At 39.9% G+C, this 24,777-nt stretch overlaps 1 protein-coding gene across 1 annotated transcript in view; it reads left to right on the forward strand.

The window, feature by feature from the left end:
* Positions 1 to 22,347, forward strand: part of mmp17a (matrix metallopeptidase 17a) — a 125,593-nt gene extending 103,246 nt beyond the window's left edge. The window contains exons 5-10 of the mRNA XM_085413755.1: positions 7,621 to 7,797; positions 8,326 to 8,428; positions 9,613 to 9,695; positions 11,574 to 11,726; positions 11,877 to 12,134; positions 20,306 to 22,347. Of these exons, the coding sequence (XP_085269881.1) occupies positions 7,621 to 7,797; positions 8,326 to 8,428; positions 9,613 to 9,695; positions 11,574 to 11,726; positions 11,877 to 12,134; positions 20,306 to 20,631 (1,100 nt within the window). The 3' untranslated portion in view covers positions 20,632 to 22,347. The remainder of the gene's footprint in view (positions 1 to 7,620; positions 7,798 to 8,325; positions 8,429 to 9,612; positions 9,696 to 11,573; positions 11,727 to 11,876; positions 12,135 to 20,305) is intronic.
* The last annotated feature ends 2,430 nt before the right edge of the window (positions 22,348 to 24,777 follow it).

Raw genomic sequence — 24,777 nt, forward strand, 5'->3', positions numbered from 1 at the left:
TAAATCTAATTTATGCATGCACAGTCAATAACACGTATATGCATTTTGAATGTGGTTTATTTTTAAACTCTAATGTCTGACATTTTGCGAGTATTATTTGCCTTCTTGCCTTAGATGAAATGATAATGCTCACAGAATCGTATTTCCCAAAATACTAAACCTTTCTTTTGAAAAAAGAAACACCTGAAGATGTGGTATTAGTGCGATAGCTCCTTGAAACAATCCATTGTGATTGTTATATAATGCAATTTCCTTGTCAAATAAAAGTATATTGAATACTTAATTTAGACAAAAACCCAATCGATAAAGACACGTAGTCCAAGTCTGCAGGCAGGGTGATAGTTCAATTTCTTTGTTTGCTTTTGCCCTAAAACTAGGAAACATATGTTACCGCAACTCAATTTGCTTCAATTACATCTCCCAACAGCCTGCATCAGTGTCACGGCATGATGACGTGATGCTCCAGGAGTTCAGAGCATCGTCTGGGTCAATGTGGTCGTGATTAATGAGAGCAGGTTGCTAAAGAAAAGAGGGATCAGAGGAGCGCTCTTGTCTTCATGACCTCTATTGATCTCTTCAAGCCACACAATTGTCTTACACAGACAAACGCTGACTTAGAAGAGGTAATTTAAGCAAATAAAATTCTCTGTGCAAAGACTCGTGCTTCCAGCTACGAATTGCTCAGCGGTGGTGACGGCCTGATGGAAGACCGCACTAGTGTTAAAAACACAGATTCTTACTGTGAGCAGGAGAGAAAAGATGCTGGCAGTGAATCATCTTACCTTGTTAGATGTTCCAGCCTTCAAGGCTAGTGTTTCACTGCCTGTGATGAAGGGTGAAATGTACATCAAAAAAAAAATCACATCAGACTCTTTCATTTGGTAATCAGGCATCTGCCTCTTCTTCTTCGCCTGTACTCCATAAAGGGGGGAAAGTGTCTTATGGCCAACCAGTGCCAAAGAAAATCCCGTTCGCTGCAGCTTACAATGTTTTAATGAAGTTAGCTCAGAATTCAGGTTTGTGTAAATGCTGCTTTTATTTTATTTTTTTTTACTGTCTACTTAAATTCCTTGAAGCACTTTAGCACTTCTAGACCAAGATGATTAGAAATTATTGAATTTCAAATGTGCTTGTTCTTTCTGTTGCATTTTAAATTAACTGCAAAACTTTAGTAATCTAAAGTCTGACACTCAGCTCATTTTACAGCAATAAAAATCCATTTTATAGGTAATAAGTGACGTGCTGAATACGCCGACGCTTTGACTTCTCAGTCTGAGTTATGCTTTGGGGTTTTTTTTTTTACTTTCTCTTAAACCTAAATTAACTGTTAAACATATTGATGAAATATCACTATGAACATTTTAGGTAACAGCTGGCCTTTTTGCTCTTCTGTCAGACAAAAAAACAGCAACATTATCATATACTCTGCTGACAACAATAAACCCAATATTCTCTCTTCCTGCATCCTCGGGGAAATGTCTGTCTCATTAACTGCTAAATGCTCCACTATGTTCAACAGGTGGTTGTTAACTTTGAGCCTGTTTACTGTGCGGTGCTGGGTAGTTACTGTCAAGAAGCTAACACAATTGTAAAATAAAGCTGATTTAAGGAGAGTGACGCCTCGGCCTTGGCGTCTGCTTCTTTTCACGCTGATTCAGCCAGCAGCAGCTTAACTATTCAGTGGTCGAGAAGGAAACAGTGGCACTTATTTGGGCATCGAAGTGTGTGTTAGATCATCACTGCCAGTAACTGTTCATACAGATCATCACCCATTAACAGCATATGAAACAGCAACTGGTAGCTTGGTTGTCGTTCCTTCGGCCTTTTATATTAGCTGTAAGCCAATGTAACATTAGATTGAGATAATGTGATGGCTGACGTACTTTCACGAGTATCATGTTCCAAAGACCCTGTTTGTAGGGGGGGGGGTGGGTGTTGGTTATGGATTATACAGCCTTGATGTTTCTTCTTGTTCAGGTCCTCATTAACACCTCCTCCTGCTATCCATTAAAGAAGAGACTTCACCTGTTTTGATGCCTGTATAAGGTGGTCTCTTTCCAAGATGCCGGTCTCCCTCTTCGCAGAAGGCTGGTGCATTTCTGTCAGTTTGCACCCTGGTAAAGTAGTTTCTGTGTGGATCTCCCTTCTTTGTCCCTTCATTAATTAGTCATTATTAAGTTAATGTTGACATCGTACAAGACTGTGCTAAAGTCTTTTTGTCAAAATTTTTATCTGTTGCCAAACCTGTTGCCACTCATTTTTAGTCCTGTTCTTTGTGTAATGTGGCACACCTTAGCCCTCCCTCCCTGGTTCCTTAATATTGGCTTCTTGGCAGCACCCCTACCTTTGAGACCATTTCTTTTCTGAAGATAAACTGAAGGGCCCGATGTCTCTCTTATGCTCAGATCTTTGGAAGATTTCTTAAGGACAGGACTTTGAGGTAGTGTTCATCTGCTGTAGGTTTTTGGTTTTTAGGCCTGCAGTTTTTCTTTTGTCTCCCACTAGTCCAATTTCCTCAAAATCTTAAAGAACCCAAAGCACACCATGCCAGGATATGCTAAGTTTTTGGATAATAGTGCTTCGGGAATCCCATTGATGCAAAAATACTATTTTATGTCTGCAAAATTGCCTTTAATGTAATCTTTACCATTTTTCATGGAATCTGCTAAAGAAATGGGAACATATTTTGTTTTGGCAGCAGTCTGCTAATAACAATGTGTCTAAAAAATACAATTTAAAATAAGTTCTTTGCTAAGTTGTTTAAGTGCCTAGAAAATAATTAAATCCATGTTTTCTGGAAGGGCAAAGTTAGACTGACTAACACAGTCTGATCCATTACAGTCAAACAGATCGTAGGTAAAATGTAAAATAAAAACATAGATAAGCTACAGAGGACTACAGAGTCGGGGGATAAGGAACAGTAGGAATGTGAGCCGTTAACATTAAAAAATATTCTCTCATCTTAGGCACTTGGAGTTTTACATTTTGGGCATTGAATTTGTTTTTATACTGGACCACGAGGAACAGTTGACAAAACGTCCTTTTCTCAGGAGAAAATTTGTATTTTTCGCTTAACCGTGGCTTTAGCCTTTCTCTTCATCAGAATATACTGTAGTGTATTATTAAGCTGGTCCTGAATCCTTGTGCTAGTCATGCTTTACGATGCCTGGGACAACTTTCTCAGTTTTGCTGTTGGCAAGATCTTATTGCAGATTCCCACCTTGGAGCTCATCCCTCTGAATGAGTTACCTGCCTTGTCCTGTTGTCTGAGTTTAATCCAATTCCCACGAGATCTCAAAGATATAATTACTTAAGTGCACCCATCATCTTTCCCCAAAGACACAATTTCAACAAGATTTGTTAAATACTTCTTTGTTAAATAGGTCTCCTTCCTGTTATTTCCTCTGCATTCGCTGGCTTATCAATTAATCAATCAGTTTCCTCTGGGTGCATACATGATTATTTAAGTCTTTCCCTTCCCCTTTTAGCACATTTCTAACTTCTGATTTTGACACCACTGATCGTGCGATTCTAAACCTAGAGAAAGTTTAACTGGACCTGGCATTTCTGCTACTTCACTCAGTTTTATCATATTTCACTGACAGACATTTTAGTATTCATGATAATGATTCGATACCTTCTTCTGCTTCATCTCTCTCCCAGGTGGGATACCTTTAAAGGTCAATCATTGGACCTTTTCAGTTTTAATTTGAAGTGATATCAGGCCATCTGCTTAACTTTCTTTCCACTGCTATGTGAGAAGCTTTACTTCTCTCTCATGACTGTTTGGCTTCTTTTTTTTGCATTTGGGTTTTTTTACAAAGTGGATTTGTTTAACTTTCCACCATCTCAATCCTGGCAAACCTGACATTGTGGTAATCGGCCACAGCTCATTTACTAAGAAGGCCAGTCACTACATTTTCCTCTTAATAGACCACCTCTGAGAATCTTGACCTCCATTTGAGTTTTAAATCTCATATCACTTTTTGTGAACGTTTACCTACTTTTTATATTTCCACATATAATTCAAAATTCTCAGTGTATCGTATATGAAATTTCACTGCAACCCTCTTAACTTGCATTACCTCTATAACCTGTATAACCTGGTCCATAGAGTAGCGGGTGATCCCTTTTTGCCACCAATCATCTCGCACTAAGACAGCTGGAATAGGCTCCAGCCCACATGCAACCCTGAATTGGATAAGCAGAAGAAAATAGATGGATGGATGGAATTCATTTCAAAATCTGTCATTATTTTACTACCTTAAAAGAATATTTAAGGTACCAGCATGTTGTTCCAGTTCTTCTACTCTGTGTTTAGTCACTCATGTCTGCGAGCCAGATGTTTCTGCTTCTGGGTTTTGTTACAATCTGAAAATGTATTGATTAAACAGTTTTGTATAGCAGCTCTTCGGCCTGCTTAATATAAAGGATCATTTTTGCGCAGCTGCCAGCTTGCCTAATTTAGCTCACTAAATATTCACAAAGGAGCTGATGCAGATCTCCATTTCTCACAGTTAATTTTGACATCATATAATAGCTCTTTGCATACACTTTGCAGCTCAGAAGAAGTATTGTCTCCAAATGCTGATTATGGGATAGGCAGAGTTACATTTATTAATAGAGCCTGACCCGATACATTGAGAGCAATATTATTATTACACTGATTATCTTTGGAGGCTAGTAGCACGAAATTGGAGTAATCCAAAGATATAATTGAGGTAATTTCGAAACCGTGTCACCATTACATGTTTATTTTTGTCACACGTCTCACTCGGAACAGATTTTGATTTCCAAATGAAAAGTTGGGCATGCTTTTTAAATTACAGTACAAGAATCTTACTTCTGTCTAGTTTTCCTTCTTTGGAAGCTCAGCGGGGTTCACGAAACTTTGATTAATACTTAAAAATGTGAGTTTGCTTCTCTGGACACTTTTTCACAGAGTTCTAAAAAGTAAAGTTTATTTATTGATGTCAAGTTTGATCAGCTTTCTATTTGGGTTTTAGCAACGAGAGGTTGCACTGGAGTACTGCAGAAAATTAGGCCTTTAGTATACTTTCCAGTGTTCTAGATAGAAAGTCCGTCGGGGAAAGATGCAGAAGCAAAATATGTGGGTTGAATGTTACCAGAAGACTTTGGATGAAGTATAAAAACTCCGATCCAATACACAAGTACTTCTGCATAGATTCCAACATTTACAATAGGAATGCCTTGATGTTAGGAAGTCCTTCACCTTAAACCATCTTTAACTGCCCGTCCCTCAGCACCACGCCAGTGAATACTTTATAATTATTTTTAAGCTGTGTTTGGTGATTTGCAAGGAGTTTTGTTAGGTTAGGAAATCGCCAGAGTTGCCTTCATAGTCAAGCTTATATTAATAGACTTATTACATTAAATGGTGTAATTTCGAGTGTGGATAAGGAAACAAACAATAGTCTTTTGTGAGAAAGCCCAAGTTCTTGCAACCGTGGGCACTGCCTTGTGTTTCCTTAAACAGACTGTTTTTATGGTGTTGCAATTACAGGTTGTAATAAACTGCTTTTACAGACAGACGTTTTGTTTCTGAGTGTTACAAGTTTGAAAAAACATGTAGTTTATCATTTGTTTAGTTTGAGAAATCAGTTATAAAAATCATTGATAGAAAAAAAGGCCTCAGGAGCTTCTGAATCATCACCCTTCGTTAATTTACCACATGAACCAAGTTTAAACACAAATGTGTAATTTAAACATTTGTATTCAAAAATATATACAGTGACCACCCTGTTAAAGAAAACCTCTAAAACACTTGCTTAAAACTAAAAGTACTGGATTACTGAAAATTCAACCACTGAAACTATTTTTTTTCTTACAGTAAATTAGAAAAAAAAAACATAGATAGCAACAATAATAATTTTTTTTGATTAAAGAGCTGGTGCATACCGGTGGATTCACCATTACAGAAACATAAAGAAAGATTTTGGTAGTTGGCAGCTGTGACGTAAACCTTACACTGGGTGGTGATCTAATAAATTTGTTAAGCACTGTATAAACCGATTCCAGATTGGCACAAGGTAATGCAAGGTCATAATAGCGCATGGATTGGCGCCAGATGAAAAGGATAGCCCTTGGCTAGTTGTGTACTTGTTTCTTTCCGTCTACCTTATGTTACACCATTCTTATTAAACTTTTAACCAAATGCTGCAGGCCATGTTTGCAGCATTCTGGACTCATCATGTCATATCCAAGAGAGTATTGTACCTTATTGCATTGTATTTACTGTGCATTAAAGTAGTAGCACTTTTTTTTTAAAATATTTTATCTTATAATAACCTGGAATTACACAAATTGTTGTCAGTGATGTTATTGTGCTTACTTTCTTTTCTTTTTTTGTCTGTTTTTTTTTCCAGGCATGGGAGTCTAACTCAATAAGTCTTATTCATCCACGTAAATCTCTCTTTGTCCGCAGGCACGAGCATTTTTTTTGTCTGTCAACCTCAGATGGGTTGTAAATGCGATGACATGGTGCCTACTTTGTTCTGAATCCCTGTTTTCTCCCTCGATCCTTTCATTTATCCACACTCCCTCTCTCCACCTTGTGCTCATGTAGATTAGAGTTGGCATTTGGCTTCTGGAAATCCCAGGTGCAGCAAGCACAAGTGCACTTCTCCAATTGTCCTTTGTCTTTTGACAGAGCACAGCGCTAAGACGTTCCCAAGTCGAGGCCAACATAAGGTTAACAGAATGCTGATTTGATCCTAGTCACCGAGGAACTCTAAGCTAGCTTGGCTCGACTCGCCCGCACTCACATTTTTGCGAATCTAAATCTCAAAAACCAGGTTTTGTCTTGCTTAGCAGAGCCAAACAAGGAGTTTTTGGAAGCGTTGCCGTTTCCTCTTAGCTCAACATCCAGGGAAATGTGTTTTAATAGCCTGCAGCCTCTTTGGGTGTCTTTCCACACTTAGGATTTGATTGGCAGCCCAGGGGCTCAGGCAGTATTACCATAGTTATCTCACTGCACCACATTCCTAACAGCACTCACAGCCACAGGAGCTGTCTGTCACGCTTCTTAACTTGCAACCTATAGAGTTCACTCATAAAAGGGATAAACACGCAAACAGTGGCTATACGGGTTTTACAAAAATCTGTAAGCAGCTAGGTGATCTCAATCAAAGCTGGAGGTGATACAGGCAAGCTATGGTTAAACTGCAGAGAAGAATATAGTAGTTTTCTGCTATGTCACAGTTTCACATTGATAACACCGCTGTTTTCTCTTACTGCCCTAAAAAGAGCGCAGGTTAGTTTTGAAATGTTTAAAGAAAGGAACGAGAAGGTGTTTCTTAGGTAACTTTTCTTGTCATGCTTGTGGCTTAATCTTTCTACCGTGGTGAAGAGCAGCAGTAATACTTGTGTGCAGCTACTTCTTTGATTGAAGTCAGTTCTCTCTTAAATAAATTAAGAATAGTTTCCAGAAGTGCGTCTTTATGTTTTATTCCTGTACCGACCTCTAATGTGCATCATTACTAATGCAGGTTTTTAATAGTCTCACACAGTCTTGTCCACTTTGAGCAGGTATGAGACCAAAAAAGGTCAGATATGCATGTAAGGCTAATGAGTGTTCCCCTCTTTCTGTGTCTGCCTTAGAATCTCATGGGATGGATCTGTTTGCAGTTGCAGTCCATGAGTTCGGTCATGCCATCGGCCTGGTGCACACATCAGCCATAGAGTCTATCATGAGACCATACTACCAGGGTCCCGTGGGAGACCCGCTGAAATATGATCTACCCTATGAAGACAAAGTCAGAGTCTGGCAGCTCTACGGTATGAGGTTTCCATTCCCTCTGCATATCGGTGTGTGTGTGTGCGTGTGACTGAAACAGAAAAGGATTGACAAGTTGTGTAAAGTACTGTTATTGATTAATGAAAACGTGGCTGGAGTTAATTGGACCTCTTTATGGCATATGACCTTATCACACCATTCCCTGATATACAGAGTATCAGTGAGCTGAGGGGAGACTAATGATCATGAGCTGAGAATGAAGTGCAGGAAAGAATGTTAAAGGACGGGACAGAATGGAGGAGAATGAATTGAACTAAATTAAAGATAGACAGACACTAAGACAAGACTGCTATTTTTGGTTGTAATAAAAGAAACACGTACAAACGATGAACAACTGAGCAAGCAATTTTTAAAAATGTGCAAAATGTTCAATTCTTTCTGGAAATTGATGATTTTTATGTGACAATATAAGTAATCTTTTTTTTTCCTACATGAAGGAATAAAACAGTGTAATTTTTTGCCACGTTTTGTTTTTCCTCTTCAAATGAAATCACACGTATCCCTCTCAGGTGTCAGAGACTCAGTTTCCCATACAAATCGACCAGGAAACCCCTCCCAGACAGCTGAACCTCCTGTTCTACTGGACCTCCCCGAAAACAGATCCACACTCCTGTAAGTAGGACACCTGGTGTGCTTTCAGCACAGTGCAAATAATTTAATGATTCTGGTAGCCTAACACATAAATGATACACTTCAACCTTTCATCTTCTCTCTTTCTGCTTTTCTGGCCTTCTCAAACACACACACAAACACAAAATTGTGGTTTATTCTTTTTACAAGCCCCCTTGGGTCTTTCTGTTCACTGCACTAAAGATGTTGGAGTGGAAAGTGTAATAAACGTCCCCAATAGATTCACCCAGAAAAGCAAAACTAAGTAAAAACAGCCGCTTGCTACCTCCAAAAGCTGTTTCTCACAGCCCTGCCAATTTAGTGCTTTCAACAGCACAACATATCATGTTCCAGATGTGGTCATTATATTGCATATTATTCTTATTGCATAATAAATTGCACATTATTTAACCATTTAAACTAATGCTATAGTCCATAATAAAGAATAAATGTTTTAATTGTTAGCCCTTTTAGCTAGATTTTATGTTTCATGCTATATTGAAAGCCGCCTGCTACCCGCTGCTTCCTGACCTCCATGCATACACACAATTTAAAAGCATTTTAAAACCAAGGAAGAATAGAAGCCCATTTTCCATCAGTAATATTGGCCTTTCACTGTCCTCATCACTCACTTTTCACCCACTCCATGTTATCATGATGCGTGGAAAAGCTATATCATGCTTGCCAAGGGTCACAAATGCTGACCACTAGGCAGCAGAGTTTCATTAAAAGAGCTCTGAATAGAGATCTTTGTTGATAACAGGAGAGCTCTCGCCCTCCCACTCACAGTGGCAGGTCTGTAGTGCTATTGCCTTGATAATTGGCAGGCTGACCACGTCAGTGCTTTAAATCACTTATTAGCTTGTGGGATAAATGTTCTGAAAGACCGCACCGTTTCAGTGTGACAGCATTTCACCTCATATTCAGCCCATTTAATTAAAGCACATAACATGCACATTTGTGCACACATTCAGAACATCTCTCATTAGATGAGTACGATCGTGACATTTTTCTATATGCAAACAGCTGCAACTCGGTTGGATCGTTTTGGGTTCCTTTATGTTTTATGTCTAGTGGGTATGCGGCATAGTAGCGAATATGATTGTAATTGTAGTAACTTCTTTACTACAACCTTTTCCATCTTTTGTCTTCATTTCTTTTTTTCTGCTTCTTATTTTTTCACTCAGACTGGCACGGGATGCTCCAGACAGATGCACCAGTCACTTTGATGCCGTGGCCCAAATACGAGGGGAGGCCTTCTTTTTCAAAGGTATTCAAATCTGAAAGGAGAAAGTCAGAGTGTGTGTGTAATTATGATTGCAGGATACAACCTTCCCAGTCCAACAAATGGTTAAATAATTTAATACAGTAAAACTAATTTGTTATTATTCTTAAAAATGGCCAAATATGGAGATCTGAAGTTACACTTATCAAAGATGGACACAGAGCAGCTTTTAAAACATGCTCTTTTCTTAGTTTTCCTTGGTTTGTAACAGTACCCAAAGGGCTGTTGCTGGTTTCCTCTTAGAATTCGTACATAGCAAAAACCTTGAAGATATTTTCAGATCAAGTTGAAGTTGCGAGAAGACATTATGTTTGCATTTGTGAGGGTCTTGTGCAGAAGTCTTCTGCAAGTTAACTGAGTCCTCTGCATAAGGAATGCATATTTGCATACTGACCAAACAAATTAAATAAAAAATAAATAAAGGAAATGGTATATGACAAATGGCCTAGTAGATGAAGGCAAGTCTGAAGCCCCAAAGGTCTCTGTTGAGCTCGAAGAGTTTTCTTCTTCTTCGGTCATGTTCTCTTAATAATGCACACACTTGGTGGTTGATTACTTTCCCCGTTTCTTTAATTGTTAGCAACACAGGAGGGAAAACCATACATTACTTCAGCAGTTCGCGCTTCGGAACAACAGGAACAGGAAGTGAAGTAATCTATAATCACCAAAATAAAATCATTTTCAAAATAAAATGACAATCAGAAAACGTCTTTCACAACATAAAATAAATTCATATATTTACTCATGAGAACACAAATCTAACACTCTCATTTTGAGCACTCCAACAGTCGAGGAGTCGCTTTGTTGCTGGATTTATTTTACATTTCTTTGCGGTTGTTTTGTGTTTCTTTGTCATCCTTATTTTTCTCTCTGAGAGTATCTTGTAGGTCTGTCATTTTAGGGCTCTTTGGGTTCACTTTGGTGTCTCTTCAAGATCAAACTGTGTCTGTTTGTAGTTTTGCAGCCGCACATCTTGATTGGAGAGTCCTTTCTCAAACTGATTCGCTCACTCGCTTGCATTTTCTTACAGTAATTCCCCTGCCATTGCCTGAGTGTCTGAAGCCATTAACTGAACTCCATGAATCTAAATTGAACTAGTGAATGGTCCACCGGCGATTCCACTTAAAGATCAAAGGATGCCTTGCCGTTCTTCTAAAGGGAGAGTGTACTTTATTGTCCAACGTCAGATATGGAGAAAAAGTGTTTTCCTGGATGAACTGGGTTTTGATTGTTGTTGCAGTTCAATGTGCAACATTGAACATGTGGCGAAAAACATGAGTTAAGAACATATGGTGAAGTTAGTGAGGCTGGGCGTGGGGCCGAGCAGTGGCGCCAGCAATCAACAGGAAGCCAAGTCATGTGTGTTTCTATGAGGTTGAATAAAAGGCTTACACACTATCACAAATTCTCCAGTCCAAAGAAAATGAAGCCCAAACTGGTTGATGAACTGAATCTACTAAGCATAAAAAGTGATGTTTCTGGGGCATTAACCAGTCTGTATGGTATATTGAAAAATCAGTGGAGCAGCATTTTTGATTTTTGTTTTCTCTTTCATTTTTCATAAGCATACATGATGTTTTTTGGCTACGCTCAACTGGATAATAAATTGTTTTCCTCCTAAACTCAAGCCAAATGTTTCAATTTCCAGTGCTGCTAACTGGTTTATCAAAGTAGTTCCAGAAGAATCAACAGAAGGTAAAAAGTGCTGAGTTTGTTAATTAGCCAAATTGAAGGAGTAGCTAGCTTTTGTGATGTGACTACTGAAGATACAGCACACTCTGTGGCTTTCCTTCTAAATAAATCCTGCAGAGTATTGTTAAGAAGTTCTTATTGATCTTTACTTGCTATTTCTGTCCATCATAGGGAAGTATTTTTGGCGGCTAACTCGAGAGAAGCACCTAGTATCTCTCCGTCCTGCTCAGATTCATCGTTTCTGGAGGGGCCTTCCTCCTAATCTGGACAGTGTGGATGCTGTGTACGAGAGACCAGGGGACCACAAAATCGTGTTTTTCAAAGGTAAATCTATGTAACTTTATTCGATTACTCAGTCTGTGTGTTCACAAGTTGTTTTTTTGCTTGTTTGTTTCATTTAGTTTAGTTTGTAATTGTGTGGATACATCCTATCATATAAAAGGTTTGATTTTAACCTCTATGTTCATCACTCAGGTTTAAAATACTGGGTTTTTAAAGACAATAATGTAGAAGAGGGTTACCCTCGTCCAATCAGTGACTTTGGCTTGCCACTGGAAGGAGTGGACGCCGTCTTTGTTTGGCTGCACAACGACAAAACCTACTTTTTTAAGGACAACCGCTACTGGCGCTACGATGACCACTTGCGACGTATGGACCTGGGCTACCCTAAAGACAGCTCACTATGGAAGGGGCTGCCTCCACACCTGGATGATGCCATGAGGTGGTCTGATGGTGAGTAGACATAAAAACCAATGTTTATTTGTATGACTTTTCATCAAATTGACAGAAGTTGGCTTGCTGCCTGTATAATCAGTACTTCAATAAAACAAATCACTGAATGACACAGCAAAATATATACATATATATCTCACTGTTACTGTAGTGGTTAATCCACCAGTATGCACAAGGTTTAAGACTAAATTGTTTTATAAAAAAGCTTTAAAAAAAAGCTTTTTTATATTAAGATGTCAAATTACAGTTATTGACTTGTATTCTCGAATAGAAAATCCCCCAGTCATCGCTGCAGATGGACGCCCCGCCTTCAGCCTGAAGTTTCTTCCTGTTAAAAGGGAGTTTTTCCTTCCCACTGTCGCCAAGAGCTTGCTTATTAATGTAATCTGATTGTGTTTCCTCAACAATCAGATTACCCCTCTTATTGTAGGTCATTTTTATTGTGGCACCTTGAGGTGACTGTTATTGTAATTTGGTGCCATATAAATTAAATTAATTAGAGTTTTCAGAGAAGTCCAGTTTGCTAAGTATAAAAACATGAATTCATTTATCTTTAATTTAATAAGGTCTAATAAAATTCAGATTCATGCACATTTATTAAAAATAATATATATATATATATATATAAGTATTAAGCGATTTCTTTGCCTGCCATGACACTTAAAGTTGAGTTCAGGTGCATGCTTGTTTCTGCTGATCAGATGTTTCGACAACTTGACTGAAGATTTGGAAATGCACACATCTGTCTATACATTTTGTTTTCTATTTTAAATCTTTGGTTTTTAGTTTTATTATTAACATATCAAGCAAACATTTTTTCACTTTGTCACTATGGAGTATTGTGTGCAGAATTTTGAGGTGAAAAAACAAATTAAATCCGTTTTGCTTTAACATGAAAAATGTGGAACAAGTGAAGTGCTGTGAATACTTTTCAGATGTTTTTTAAAAGAGAGGCTTAAAGAGCTTTTAGAGGCTCCAGAGGGGCTCTGAAACTCAGGGAACATTTGCATTATTCTGTGCATCGTTCTGGAGTCGTGGAGTTTGGGAGATTTGGAGAAATACATACAGTGATATGTTTTATAAAGCAGATCAGCCCTTCAAAAAATAAATCCATGCTCACATGTTCAGACTTTTGTTTTTAATGATTAAAGTAAACAGACACGCACATTCATCTACACAAAATCTCACATTCACATACAAACTGTACACGAAAATGTGACTTACAGATACACCACAACAAGGAGCCAGAGCCCCATAAAAGGTGAGCTGGGGTTATAGTAAATGTAATGTAAACCCATATATTTACCTTGCCTACGGACCTTTTGGATGTTACTTGCTGAAGTTTCCAGACAACAAACTTTTTAGATTACAGACACTGAACCAGGCTACCAGAAACGGCTCGCGAGGCAGGCATCCCGGCTTGCCGAAAACAGCCTTGACCTTTACACTGCAAACACAGCGTAGAGTTGTGTTGGCTGTTATGAATCCACAAGATTCAAGTAATCAGTGCTGCCACTGTGAGCTCGGTGGACATGGTCAGATACGCTGGGAACAAACCATCTGAAAAAAGGCTAAGAAGGGATGACAGGATCTCCGGTTTAATCAAGAAGCTCCAGCTGAGAATGTTCGTGCTGCATTAGCCGCAGCAAAATCACCATCATGCTGTCGATCCTCTTCTGCAGATCCGTGTTCTGATGCCGCTCTGGCTGCTGCTGCTCCAAGATGAAAGTAGAGTTTATCTTTGGAGCAGTCACTCTGTTCGTCTTCTTTAAAATACTTGAAAGGAGGTAGAGTGTGAAAGAAGGCAAGGGAAGCACTGTTGATTTTACCTCGTTTGGGCAGCCATGCATTTCACAGACTGCCCTCATTGCATCAGCTCTCGGTTCAACATCAGTTATTATTCTACAGCCATCGGCCGCCCTGGTAAGCCCTCTTATCACTGAAACAAGGTCTCTTTCTGTCTCACATGCAAACACCAGTATACACAGCATAAACACAGAAGTGCACTAAGGGAATCATGTAAATAGGCACTCTACTGATCTCCTCAGACTAGTAACATCCTGCATTTTTTACGGCACGTTTAGTTTTTTACTTGATGTTAGTTTTTGATTTGAACATCTTAATTTATTTTACTTATCTCGTGTATGCCTACACATTTTATTTAAGTCTTAATTAAGAAGCAATTGTGTAAAATCTGTTAGCTGTGTCACTGCATACAGACAAAATTAGCTTAGTGAACTTTGGATTGTAACATATGCTGGTGGAAAAAAATCCTAGAGGATGCTTTGTTTTTTTTGCTATTTTCGCAGCAGTGATTTATTCCACACTTGTGCGTGATTAGCAACACGATTGGCTGGATTATGTTTCCCAGTTCAGCTGTAATTTAGAAGATGACTATGTGTCATGCAGCAGCCATCTTTGGCATTTAAGAATCATAAATAACCACTCATCACTTAAACAGAGTGCTCAGTTTCTTTCCCTTATTTACATCTGTGTTATTAATTCTTTCAGATTTATATTATTTTCTTTATGATAGGAATTTATTATTGCAGTTTTAGCATTTGGTAAATTCGTGTGATTTATCATTTTGCCAGAATGCACATACTCACAGTCGATAAAATACTCTTAACTACTGTTCATCTTGTGATGGGAACACACCACCTGTGAGTTTCTTGACTCACAGGTGACTGACTCAGACTGACTGCACTAACTCTCAATTAGTGAATGTTTGGAAATTATTTCCATCTAATTTATGAATGTGGACAGATTGGAAGGTCGTTGCGGACTGTTTAAGGGACACAGTTTATTGTCATATCATCACTCGAAGTCGCTTGAAGGACAGCAGCTGAGTCTGAGTGGTCATACACCTGGTCCTTGTCTTTGAAGGGACGAGACTGCAAGGTCATTGCACACAGTCGCAGGGATTTTGGTCACACCCTGGTCTCCAGCTATTATTTTCACTAGTGTGAATGTAGCATAAGAGTTTGTAGGAGAGTGACCACTTAAGCGCTGTTCTGAGTGTGCGTGCCGTCCTCACATAGACAGCAGCCTGCACTTCTTTTTTACTTACTGGCTTTCTCATTGGCCACAGCCAGTACTCCAATCTTTGGAGAGTGTAAGTGCTCAACAGTTGTCACCGAGTTGTTGAGCATGACAAATGTTTCATTGCAGCAGCACGGGCACTGCCTTCTGTTTGTAGATAATTAGTCCAGTTCCAAAATGCGATTATGGTCTGTGACATTTTCTATTTCCATGCTGGATAGACAACAGAGGTATTGTTTTCTGCTAACCGCCCCAAATTAGCTCCCAGTGTTTATGACATATGGTTAGCCACTAACCCTTCAGAGTCACTTGACAGCTATTTGAAATAGTCATCAACAGTTACCGATGACCTTTTCCCAGACATAGCTCAGCATATTACCAAAAAGCATCATTCCACTTAATGTTTAACCAAGTCAGAAGTGCTTGTTTTTGCAGAGAAGTGCAAGCTTCAGCGACTATTGGGATTTGCTAGACACTATGAGAAATAAGTGTTTCATACTACGCTGTGTATTACACAAAGAGACATAAATATCAGGTGTCAGATGTTTTTGTGACACGTGCGTTGCCTGCCTTTGTTTGAGTTTTAACCAGAAGCTGGTTAATCTGGTACAAGAATCAGTCACAGAGTATTCCTGAAATGTCAGCATCGTCAAAATGATGGGGAGTCTCTGCTCTCATTTATAAAAAGAAAAACGTTTGATTACTTTGCATTTAAGATATTCATTTTTAATGCCCTCTGTCTGCAAGGATAGCTGTCGAGCGTCTTTTTAGCTTTGTCATTTTTTTGGTCGTTATAAATTTTAAATCATCACAGAAAGCCTGATCTAATATTTACACACAGAAATTTAAATGAACGGCTGCTAAACCAAATAAAACAGCTCAAATACATACTGTGTGTGTGTGTGTGTGTGTGTGTGTGTGTGTGTGTGTGTGTGTGTGTGTGTGTGTGTGTGTGTGTGTCCCTCCCAAGCCCACACTCCTGCTGTTAGTTTCTCTGAAAGTGGCGAGCTTTACGCGAGGAGGTGGGATAATGTGATCATTTCTGGAGCATGTCACGCCTGAATGTGCCATGTCAGTAATGTTTATGGACTGTGTGCATCTGTGCCTGTAAAACATTCTGGTCTTTTACCTCCTGTAAAAATGTTGAGTACCTTCTTTAAGAACCACACACGTGAAAATATAAGCTTGTGCGAGCTCACTGCTCTTCCAGCAGAATTATGGTTGGCATTAGCGCGGCATTACCCATTGTGATGAGGCATTATTAGTTTGTACTGACAAAAAAAATCTTAATAAATAGAGAATTCATTTTCAAAAATCTGGTGCTTAGTGTTGGGTATGTATAAAGAAATGCACGCTTTTCTTTGGCTTTGGGGTTTGTAGTATGCACAGAATAAATTAACTAGTAGACTGAATAGTGTGACAAGTTTATTCTAAAAGTAGCAGTTTTTGATTTCACATTGAAACTGTAAAGTTTTTGTCTGCCACTCTTAAAATTTCTTTCACAATTAGAAAGCGTTTTATGATAGAATTTAATCACAGAACAGCATGCGTGGACAATAATATTAGACTTAATGAGTAAAAGACTATGAAATCAGAAAAGCAGCTGTCAGTTGGACAATTAACAATAAGCCGATTTTGACACCACATCCATGCTTTGATAATTAAATGGAAAAATAATAATAACCTGAAACAAAGCCTATGCTATGTAAGTCTACAGGCACTAGGTACACCCTTACTACTGCCATAGGATTAAAAGGGTAAGTAGCTGCCAGGTGCTGCTAATCAGATGCACTTGATTAATTGATCATCAGCGAGTGTGAGCACCTCAATTAAAGCCGACATTTTAGCAGTTTGCTGGTCTGGAGCATTCAGCTGTTAACACAATGCCAAGGAGGAAAGACATCAGTAATGATCTCAGAGAAGACACTGTTATTACTCATCAATCTGCAAATGGTTATAGGGCCATTTCCAAACAGCTTGAAGTCCGTTATTCAGAAGTGGAATATATTCAAGACAGTTTCCAATATTCCCAGGAGTAAATGCCCGGGAAACTCACTCCGAGGTCAGAAACTGCAGAAAAAATCCAAGAGCTACATCTCAGCCTCTACAGGTCTCACAAATCGTGTTAAATGTTAAAGTTCATGATAGTAAAATTTGAAAAAGACTGAAGCATGATTTGTTTGGAAGGGTTGCTTTGTTTCTTTTATGTTTGGTCATAAGCACCACATTTGGCAAAAATTAAACAGAGCGTCAGAGCACAAACATCTAACACCAGCAGCAGGACAAAGAGCCCAAGCACATTAGCAAATCTACAACAAGTTTAGCTGTAAAGAAAAGAATCAAGGTGTTGCAATGGCCCAAAGTCCACACCTTAACCTAAAATCCTGTGCTGGGACCTTAAAAGAGCTATGCATGATCATAGAGATAATATTTTAGGTAAAGTTCTCCAGAATCACACCACCAAAGTATTATATTAACAAGGTCCTGACATTTGCTTTGACTAGGCAAACGCTTCAGAGCTACAGATGATCCTCAGATGCAGGAAAAGGGTTGCTTGAAGTTCCTAAATGGTTATTAAAGGTCAAAAGCAAACAGTAATATTTTCTGGTAGAGAAAAAAAATGTTTACTTTTAGTTGCATTGTTTTGGAAGCCTTTGTGAAGCAAAGCCCCCTGAAGAATGTGTCATCCATTTGGCTGTCCATATTAGGCTTTGATTAAGCACTTGTTGTAGTTAAAACTGGCACAAAAACAGCTAATTAGCCAGAGGTACTTGGTTGTGTTTTTCAGGCCACTCTCAGCAGGAGTGAGCAACATTACTGATTTCCCCTGCAGCAACTCCCAGCTGAATGTGTGGAAGCTCTTTTCCCTGTCAGGTGTTTAGAGGTCTGTGTTGCATCTGAGTTGTTACCAGCTTCAGAGGTCCTACACCAAGCTCTGTGCTGTGCATAGCAATAGGCAAATCACACAAAAGGTAAGGCCCCAGCAAATCAAAGCTTCATGTTAGGGCACATAGGAATGTGTGCATTTATATAAACAAGAACACAGACAGCCACGTATACTCTATATACACCTTTGGGCATTGAAACTTAAGCTACATCAAAGCTTTTTATCTGCCTTTAGGCTGTTTCCAATAGGATAAGGAGAGAGAAACGAAGAAGATGGGAAGATAACTCATGGTGAGCAGCAGTGAGAATAGAGTTGAGGAGAGACACAAGCCATGGAAGAATTCACTTTTAAGAGCTAAGAAGAAAAGAGAAAAGACTTGATGTGAACAATGCTGAAGGGGACAAAAGCAGCAAACGAGGAGCCACATCAGTTATACGCTTGTCTATCTCAGTAGATTCAGATTTTATGCTCCCAAGCAACTGTAGAAGCATGTCTGAGGGAGGCAAACTTATCAAATTATTGTGCTGATCGTTACCTTACATCACACCTTACAATGCGTGCTTCTTTTTTGCATAGTGCATCACATTTGATGTAATTCTGGTCACCTAACATGACACAGATATCAGCGAGAAGCAGCTAGTGGGGAAGATGTTAAACGGTGCATAACGTTAGCTCCACGGGTTGAGAAAAATGTCTCAAGTGTGTCAAAAAGTATAGTATGGGTTTCTGTAAAGCTGTGCTTTTGTGTGTATCAGGTGGGGTTAAAGTGGTGTACAGTGTGACCTGATAAATGGTCCTGAACAAAACCGTCTACAGCATGTGAACAGTATGTCAAAGTCGTGTCCTTAAGAAACAGGAAGAGATATATGAGACATTTGATCCATCTACTGTTCACTCAGGCCTCATCAGAAATGGTCTCAGTGAAAGGATGGCTGTCCAAAAGTCCTTCTTAAGGAAGTGAAGCAGAGTCCACAACATCTGGACTGAAAATCAGTGACAACTGATGATTCCAATTTTCAAATGTTCAAATTTTTTGGTTTATCAGTATGTATGTGAGTGCCAGAACCTCTTCAAAAGTTTACTTTTCAATGGACTGGTGGCTGTCAAGAAGCCCGTCTTAAGAAAGAAAAATTGAGGTGTGCCAAATTACAGAAGAAGTGGATTGAAAATTAGATGAAACAGGTTTTATGGAGTGACGAATCCAACTTTCTGACTCAAAAAGTTGTCGAAGGAGGTCAAGAGAGCATGGTTTGGGGCTGAATTTCAGCCACTGGTGTTGGAAATATTGTCAAATTGATGGAATTGTGAATGTAGAAAAGTACTCTCAGTACTCCACCATTTGGAAAGTGTCTGGTTGGCACCAGTTTCATTTTTCAGCATAACAATGATGTACTGGGAGAGCGGTAAAAACATACCAACAGTATCACTCATGGATTGGCCTCCCCAACGGGCACATTCAAAATCAAAACTTAATGTTCTTGCATTGAGGTCACTGCCTGCTAACCACTACACCTCCGTGCCACCCTAAGTTTATTCTGGTTTCTATGTTTGTATCATTAGCTCAGAATACATTTGATATATGCTTGATTTTGTACATTAAACTTAAAACTCATTATGTATTGCAGCAGTGCACACAGGCAGCGCTTCACTCCTGACAAACTGTCAAGGCTGGTTTTAATCTTTACGTTTGATCAAATGCACATTTTTAAAACTCTGAACATCTTTTTTTAACTTTTCTGGAAAATTATAAGCAAGCACTTAATAAACAGTCAGTTTGCTCCCTTCCCAGTTTTTAATTCCTGCAGCTTTTAGTGCAGAACCTCAGCCTTCATAACATCCGCGTCCCTGACCAGATCACTGGAACTAATAGCCCATTATGTATGAACTAACAGGCACATTTCCTTCTTGGGATGATTAACATTTTCCAGTCATTACTTTTGTGCAGGCTTTAACACAAAAACGGGGGGGTTTTTTTCCTGTTGGTCTCCTCGTAAATTCCAAGTCATTGTGGGTCATTTTGGATTTCACCAGTGACATCACACGGAAACTTCTATAATCCTGCTCATATATTCACTTGCTGTGTTTTTAATACAGTTACTGCAGCCAACTTTCCACCTTACGTGCGATTTAGTATTATATTGTTTCTCTGCTCCATGTGATCTTGTTCTGTTTATTCACATCCAAAAATATAACAGTATCAACCCTGTGTCCTCCCCCTCCCTCCCTCCCACTCTCTCTTAAGGCTCGTCCTATTTCTTCAAAGGGAAGGAGTACTGGCGAGTGCCAGGCAGTGACATGGAGGTGGAGGCAGGATACCCCCGCCTCATCGCAAAGGACTGGCTGCTGTGCACAGAGATGCAGTCGGACTCTCCGGACACACAGCCCAAAAGCACAGAGACGAGAGTCAACGTGCAAAATCACCCAGATCACGCGGAGAACGGATACGAGGTGTGCTCCTGCACCTCGGACACCGCATCGCCTTTAGGCGTCCGCCCATCCCCGTCTCCCGTCTGGCTGCTGCCGCCACTCTGGACGCTGTCACTGGCCCTCCACTCCGAACTGCTATGATGCTAAAGCATGGGACACAGTTCTCAAGCTGGGTGCAAGAGTTTAATTATTAGTGAAGGGCCAGTGGACACACACTAAAGTACAAACTGGAAATTTCTGCTCATATAAGTATTGATTGGTATGTTTTTACCATTATTTTGTTGTTATTTATTTCACATGCCATTTGATGGTCATCTAAAGCGCCTTGCAGTTTGGGATGTACATACCAGTATCATACTATCAAACTAAGGTACCCCTGACAGGTATCAATGCATCCACAATGATAATGTTAGTGCCGTACTTGACACGTTGTTATATCTTTTTTGTTTTAGGTTTGTTTTTGTTGTTTTTGAATGGCTAAAAAGGCTTAACGCTGAGAAGACTAAATGAGTAGAGATTGTTTTTTTCATGTGCACCAAGTTTACAGCAATAATGAATGGCATTTGTTTGATGTGAAGTGGTTAAAAAAAAATAGAAACATTTTAATAAGTGACACCATGGAATCTGGTAATGACAGACATTTTTGAGAAATATGCTTCCTTGCTGAGAGTTTGATGAGAACATTTGCTTTAGAAAGACCAGGAAAAGAGGGGAATAGCTAGCTGACCTCAAGCTCATTGAACTAGCATTGTTTTTGTCATTTACAAGTCATTTACTTGCTTCAAGACATTTTTTTTTTACCTTCCAGCATAGCCATAAATATTTAAACACCTATCTTCTCATCTAACTATCAGCAAGAGAGTAAAGAAGCATATTTTCCAAAGAAAAAAATTGTGCCTGGAAAGTAAAACTTCCTACCAGGCTACTATATGCCTTTCAAAACCCTGTCCGTCAAATCTATTTTTTTATCTTTCGTTTCAGCCTGACTGCAGTTAACATGATGGCGAAGTTTAGGGTTCTGATTCACCTATCCCGGAGAAAAATAGTATTTTTACGCAACCTGATATAAAAACCCCACAGAACGGCTCAAGCCAGGGTAAAGAATGACATCCTGGGATATAAATACTGTAGTTAGACAGTTGACTGACACCCCGGCACATATCGAGGCAGCCTGGCAAAAAAAAAAAAAGTGCCCTGTGGATGTGGTGTAGATAGTTTGTAGATGAATGGCCCCTGTGGGATCCTGACAGCCAGGCATAAATGGCACGCTGGATGGCAACAGGTAGATGAGTGGCATTTGAGGTTGTAAACAGGCAGGCAGGCAGGTGAATACCACCTGCTACAGCTACATGCAGGAAAGGGCACTCTGGGATTTGGAAAACAGACAAACGAATGTTATTCATGGCAGAAAGTCTCTCTCACGGTTGCTTAGTGCCATTATCCTTGCTTTGATCCTTTACCTAAACTCCCACACTCTTTGAGGAAATGATGTTCATATATCTACACAAAGTCGTTATTTTCACCAGAAGCATTCCCTGCCATTATCAGAGGCAGCATTTGCCTCTGCTTTGTTGTATTTTTTGTAATTAATATGGATAGATTGTGAGTCCATATTTGCTTTGATCAGATTACAGCTCACGGTTTCAATCCCAAGTTCCTCCTGGTGACATCATTGAAAAACCTCACAAAACAGCAACCAGGTTTATTGTTGCTGGTATATTTACCTACAGTTTAAATATAGACACAGATATATTTCAATGGAGATGTTCCATGGGTACTTCAATCCAAGTGGACTGTGTATATTTCAAGCTGTGTTTTCTAATGTAAAATATTTTTGTAGAAAAAACATTAAAGAATCCGAATGACTTTATTGGATGACTGTGAATTATTTCAGCTACTCGATCATGTGGGCGGAGTGTGCAATTATTGAGCGGCACTTGAAAAGACGCCCAGGTTTGGAGGTTATGCACTAACTGATATCTGCTCTCCATCTTGCTAATGTTCTTAAGCGTGTTGTAATGGTCTCTGCTGCACATTTCAATATAGGTCTGCTGGCAGAGACAGGCAGCTTTATTGGGGTGTGATGGTTACTTTCACTTAGCCACCACAGAAACTGCACGGCACATTGTACTCACTCAATCTTGGCATGTAATAAGCATGTCATAAGCATTTTTATGTAACCTCTAATTATATGACTCTATAGGGACCTATAAGTTGGAACAACTGGTTAAGAAAAAGGATGGATGTCATCCTCAAAAGTTGTTTGTAGTTGGATTTTTTATGGTTATTATTTTTAAAAAGCTCATAAGAGTAATTCTGGGGCGTTTAAGCTGTTAGAATACATCCAAGTGGGAACAGTAATCACAGAGAAATAGCATAAAATGTTTTGCTAGAGGTGGCACGGTGGTGCACTGATTGGAACTGTCACCTCACAGCATGAACGTTTTGCATGTTCTCCCTGTACCTGTGTGGGTTCTCTCTGGGTACTCCATCTCCCTCCCACAGTCCAAAGACGTGCACATTAGGTTGTTTCTTAGTTGGCCATAGGTGTAAATTTGGGTATGGGTGATTGTCTGCCTGTCTACCTGCTACCCTGAATTGGATGGATGGATGGATGGAATATGGTCCTGGAATATACATGTAGCCCTGAAGGATTTTACTGCTTGTTTTGTGAGCTGACCAGAGGGGTTTGCCAGAGTGTCATCGATGGTATCTGCCACCCTTTAGCTTTGCTCCTGGGCAGATGATTATACAGTGTATACACTTTTTTTTTCATGTGAAGTACAGTGGAGGGGTAACCTACTTAATCCCTCTTTATCCAAACACGTTTAGGTCCTGTTATGCTTTACCCATGAGTGGCTAAGATAGACACTGAAGGTAACTGCAAAAAAACAAAAACAAATGGCTACATACACCCCCGGGCCTCGGACCGGTACCGGTCCGTGAGTCGTTTGGTACCGGGCCACGAGAGTTGAGGCTCAGGTGTGAAATGTATGGTGTTCAGGGTTTTTATCGGTTTTCAGCGTTATTTTGTTATCGTTTTTATCGTTTTTATCGTTAACTCGGTTTTCCTGGGTCTTTTCACGTGTGTTATGAATAAATCTTCTTTTTTTCGGTACCGGTACTAGTTTTATTTTGTTGTATTTATCCGCGACACCTTTTTTTTTTTTTTTGTTTTTTTTTGTTTTTTTTTGGCCTGTCCCGTTTGGCTCTTTTGCCATCAGAATTGTTGTCTAAAGGCAAAGAAAGATGCCCAACGGATTTACTTTACCAAACTGACCATCCCAGCCTTGCCGTAATGGTCCATTTGATTCACCTTTTATTGTTTATTTTATTTTCACTTACTGAATACGGGACAGACTTGACTGGGGGAAAGAAGGGGAGAAAGAAAGAGGGAAAGAGAAACAGCTGAGAAGAGGGACGGGGGAGAAGGGCAAAAGACAAAAACCAACAGAACGGGCAGAGAAAAAAAATGCATATATCAATCACCTGGATCACCTGCTGAGAAAGAAAAAAGAAAGCAAGCAGAAGAGAACAAGAGTAATAGAATAAACAACATCACAATGATATATGGGAATATGACAGTAAATACTAAATGTTAAACATTATTGTGCAGCACATAAGATCAACAGAACACAGTGTGCTTTGAGGTAGGAGCCAAAAAGGGTGTAGTTTGTGGGTGTGATCACCCGTGTGTACACCTGTGAGCATGGACGCGCTTGTTTTTTGTTTTTTTAAAAGGTTCCTTCATGTAATAATCTGCTAGAGGGTGTGGGGGGGCCACAGCCCCGTCCTCCAGGGCGTGAAGCAGGTGTGGAGGAGATCAAAACTCCAGACATCCAGAGGCCCCCAGAACACAAGAGACCAAGGAAGACCAACAGAGGGGCAGCCGCGCCACTGTCCCAGAAAGAGCTGAGGAGAGTCCCAGATGAGGGCTCACTCAGCAGCCGCGGAGCAGAAGCCAGGGGGAGTTGCAGTGACGCGCCCGTGAGCTCCGCCGGCAGCCAGCTGCGCCTGAGTGACCGAGCCCCAGGCCGAGAGGCCGGGGGCACCCCACCTCCGAAGTGGCCCGAGCGAGCCCCAGGCTCCAGGCCCCGATAAGCGGCCGCCAAGGAGTGAGCCGGTGTGTACCTGGACGCCCATCCCCGGACACAAAGAACCACCAACGCACCGATGTCTGAGGGGGTCCGCCACTGGCAGGGGAAGTGGTGGTAGGGGGAGATAGGCCTCCAAACCTTGGAGGGCCTGAGATGTCCCCAGAGAGGTGGCGCCTGACACCCAACCTGA

The sequence above is a fragment of the Rhamphochromis longiceps genome, linkage group LG7 (assembly GCF_057381845.1).
Source record: "Rhamphochromis longiceps isolate RC_006_pf linkage group LG7, R_longiceps_female_GT1.1, whole genome shotgun sequence".
NCBI classification, from domain to species: domain Eukaryota; kingdom Metazoa; phylum Chordata; class Actinopteri; order Cichliformes; family Cichlidae; genus Rhamphochromis; species Rhamphochromis longiceps.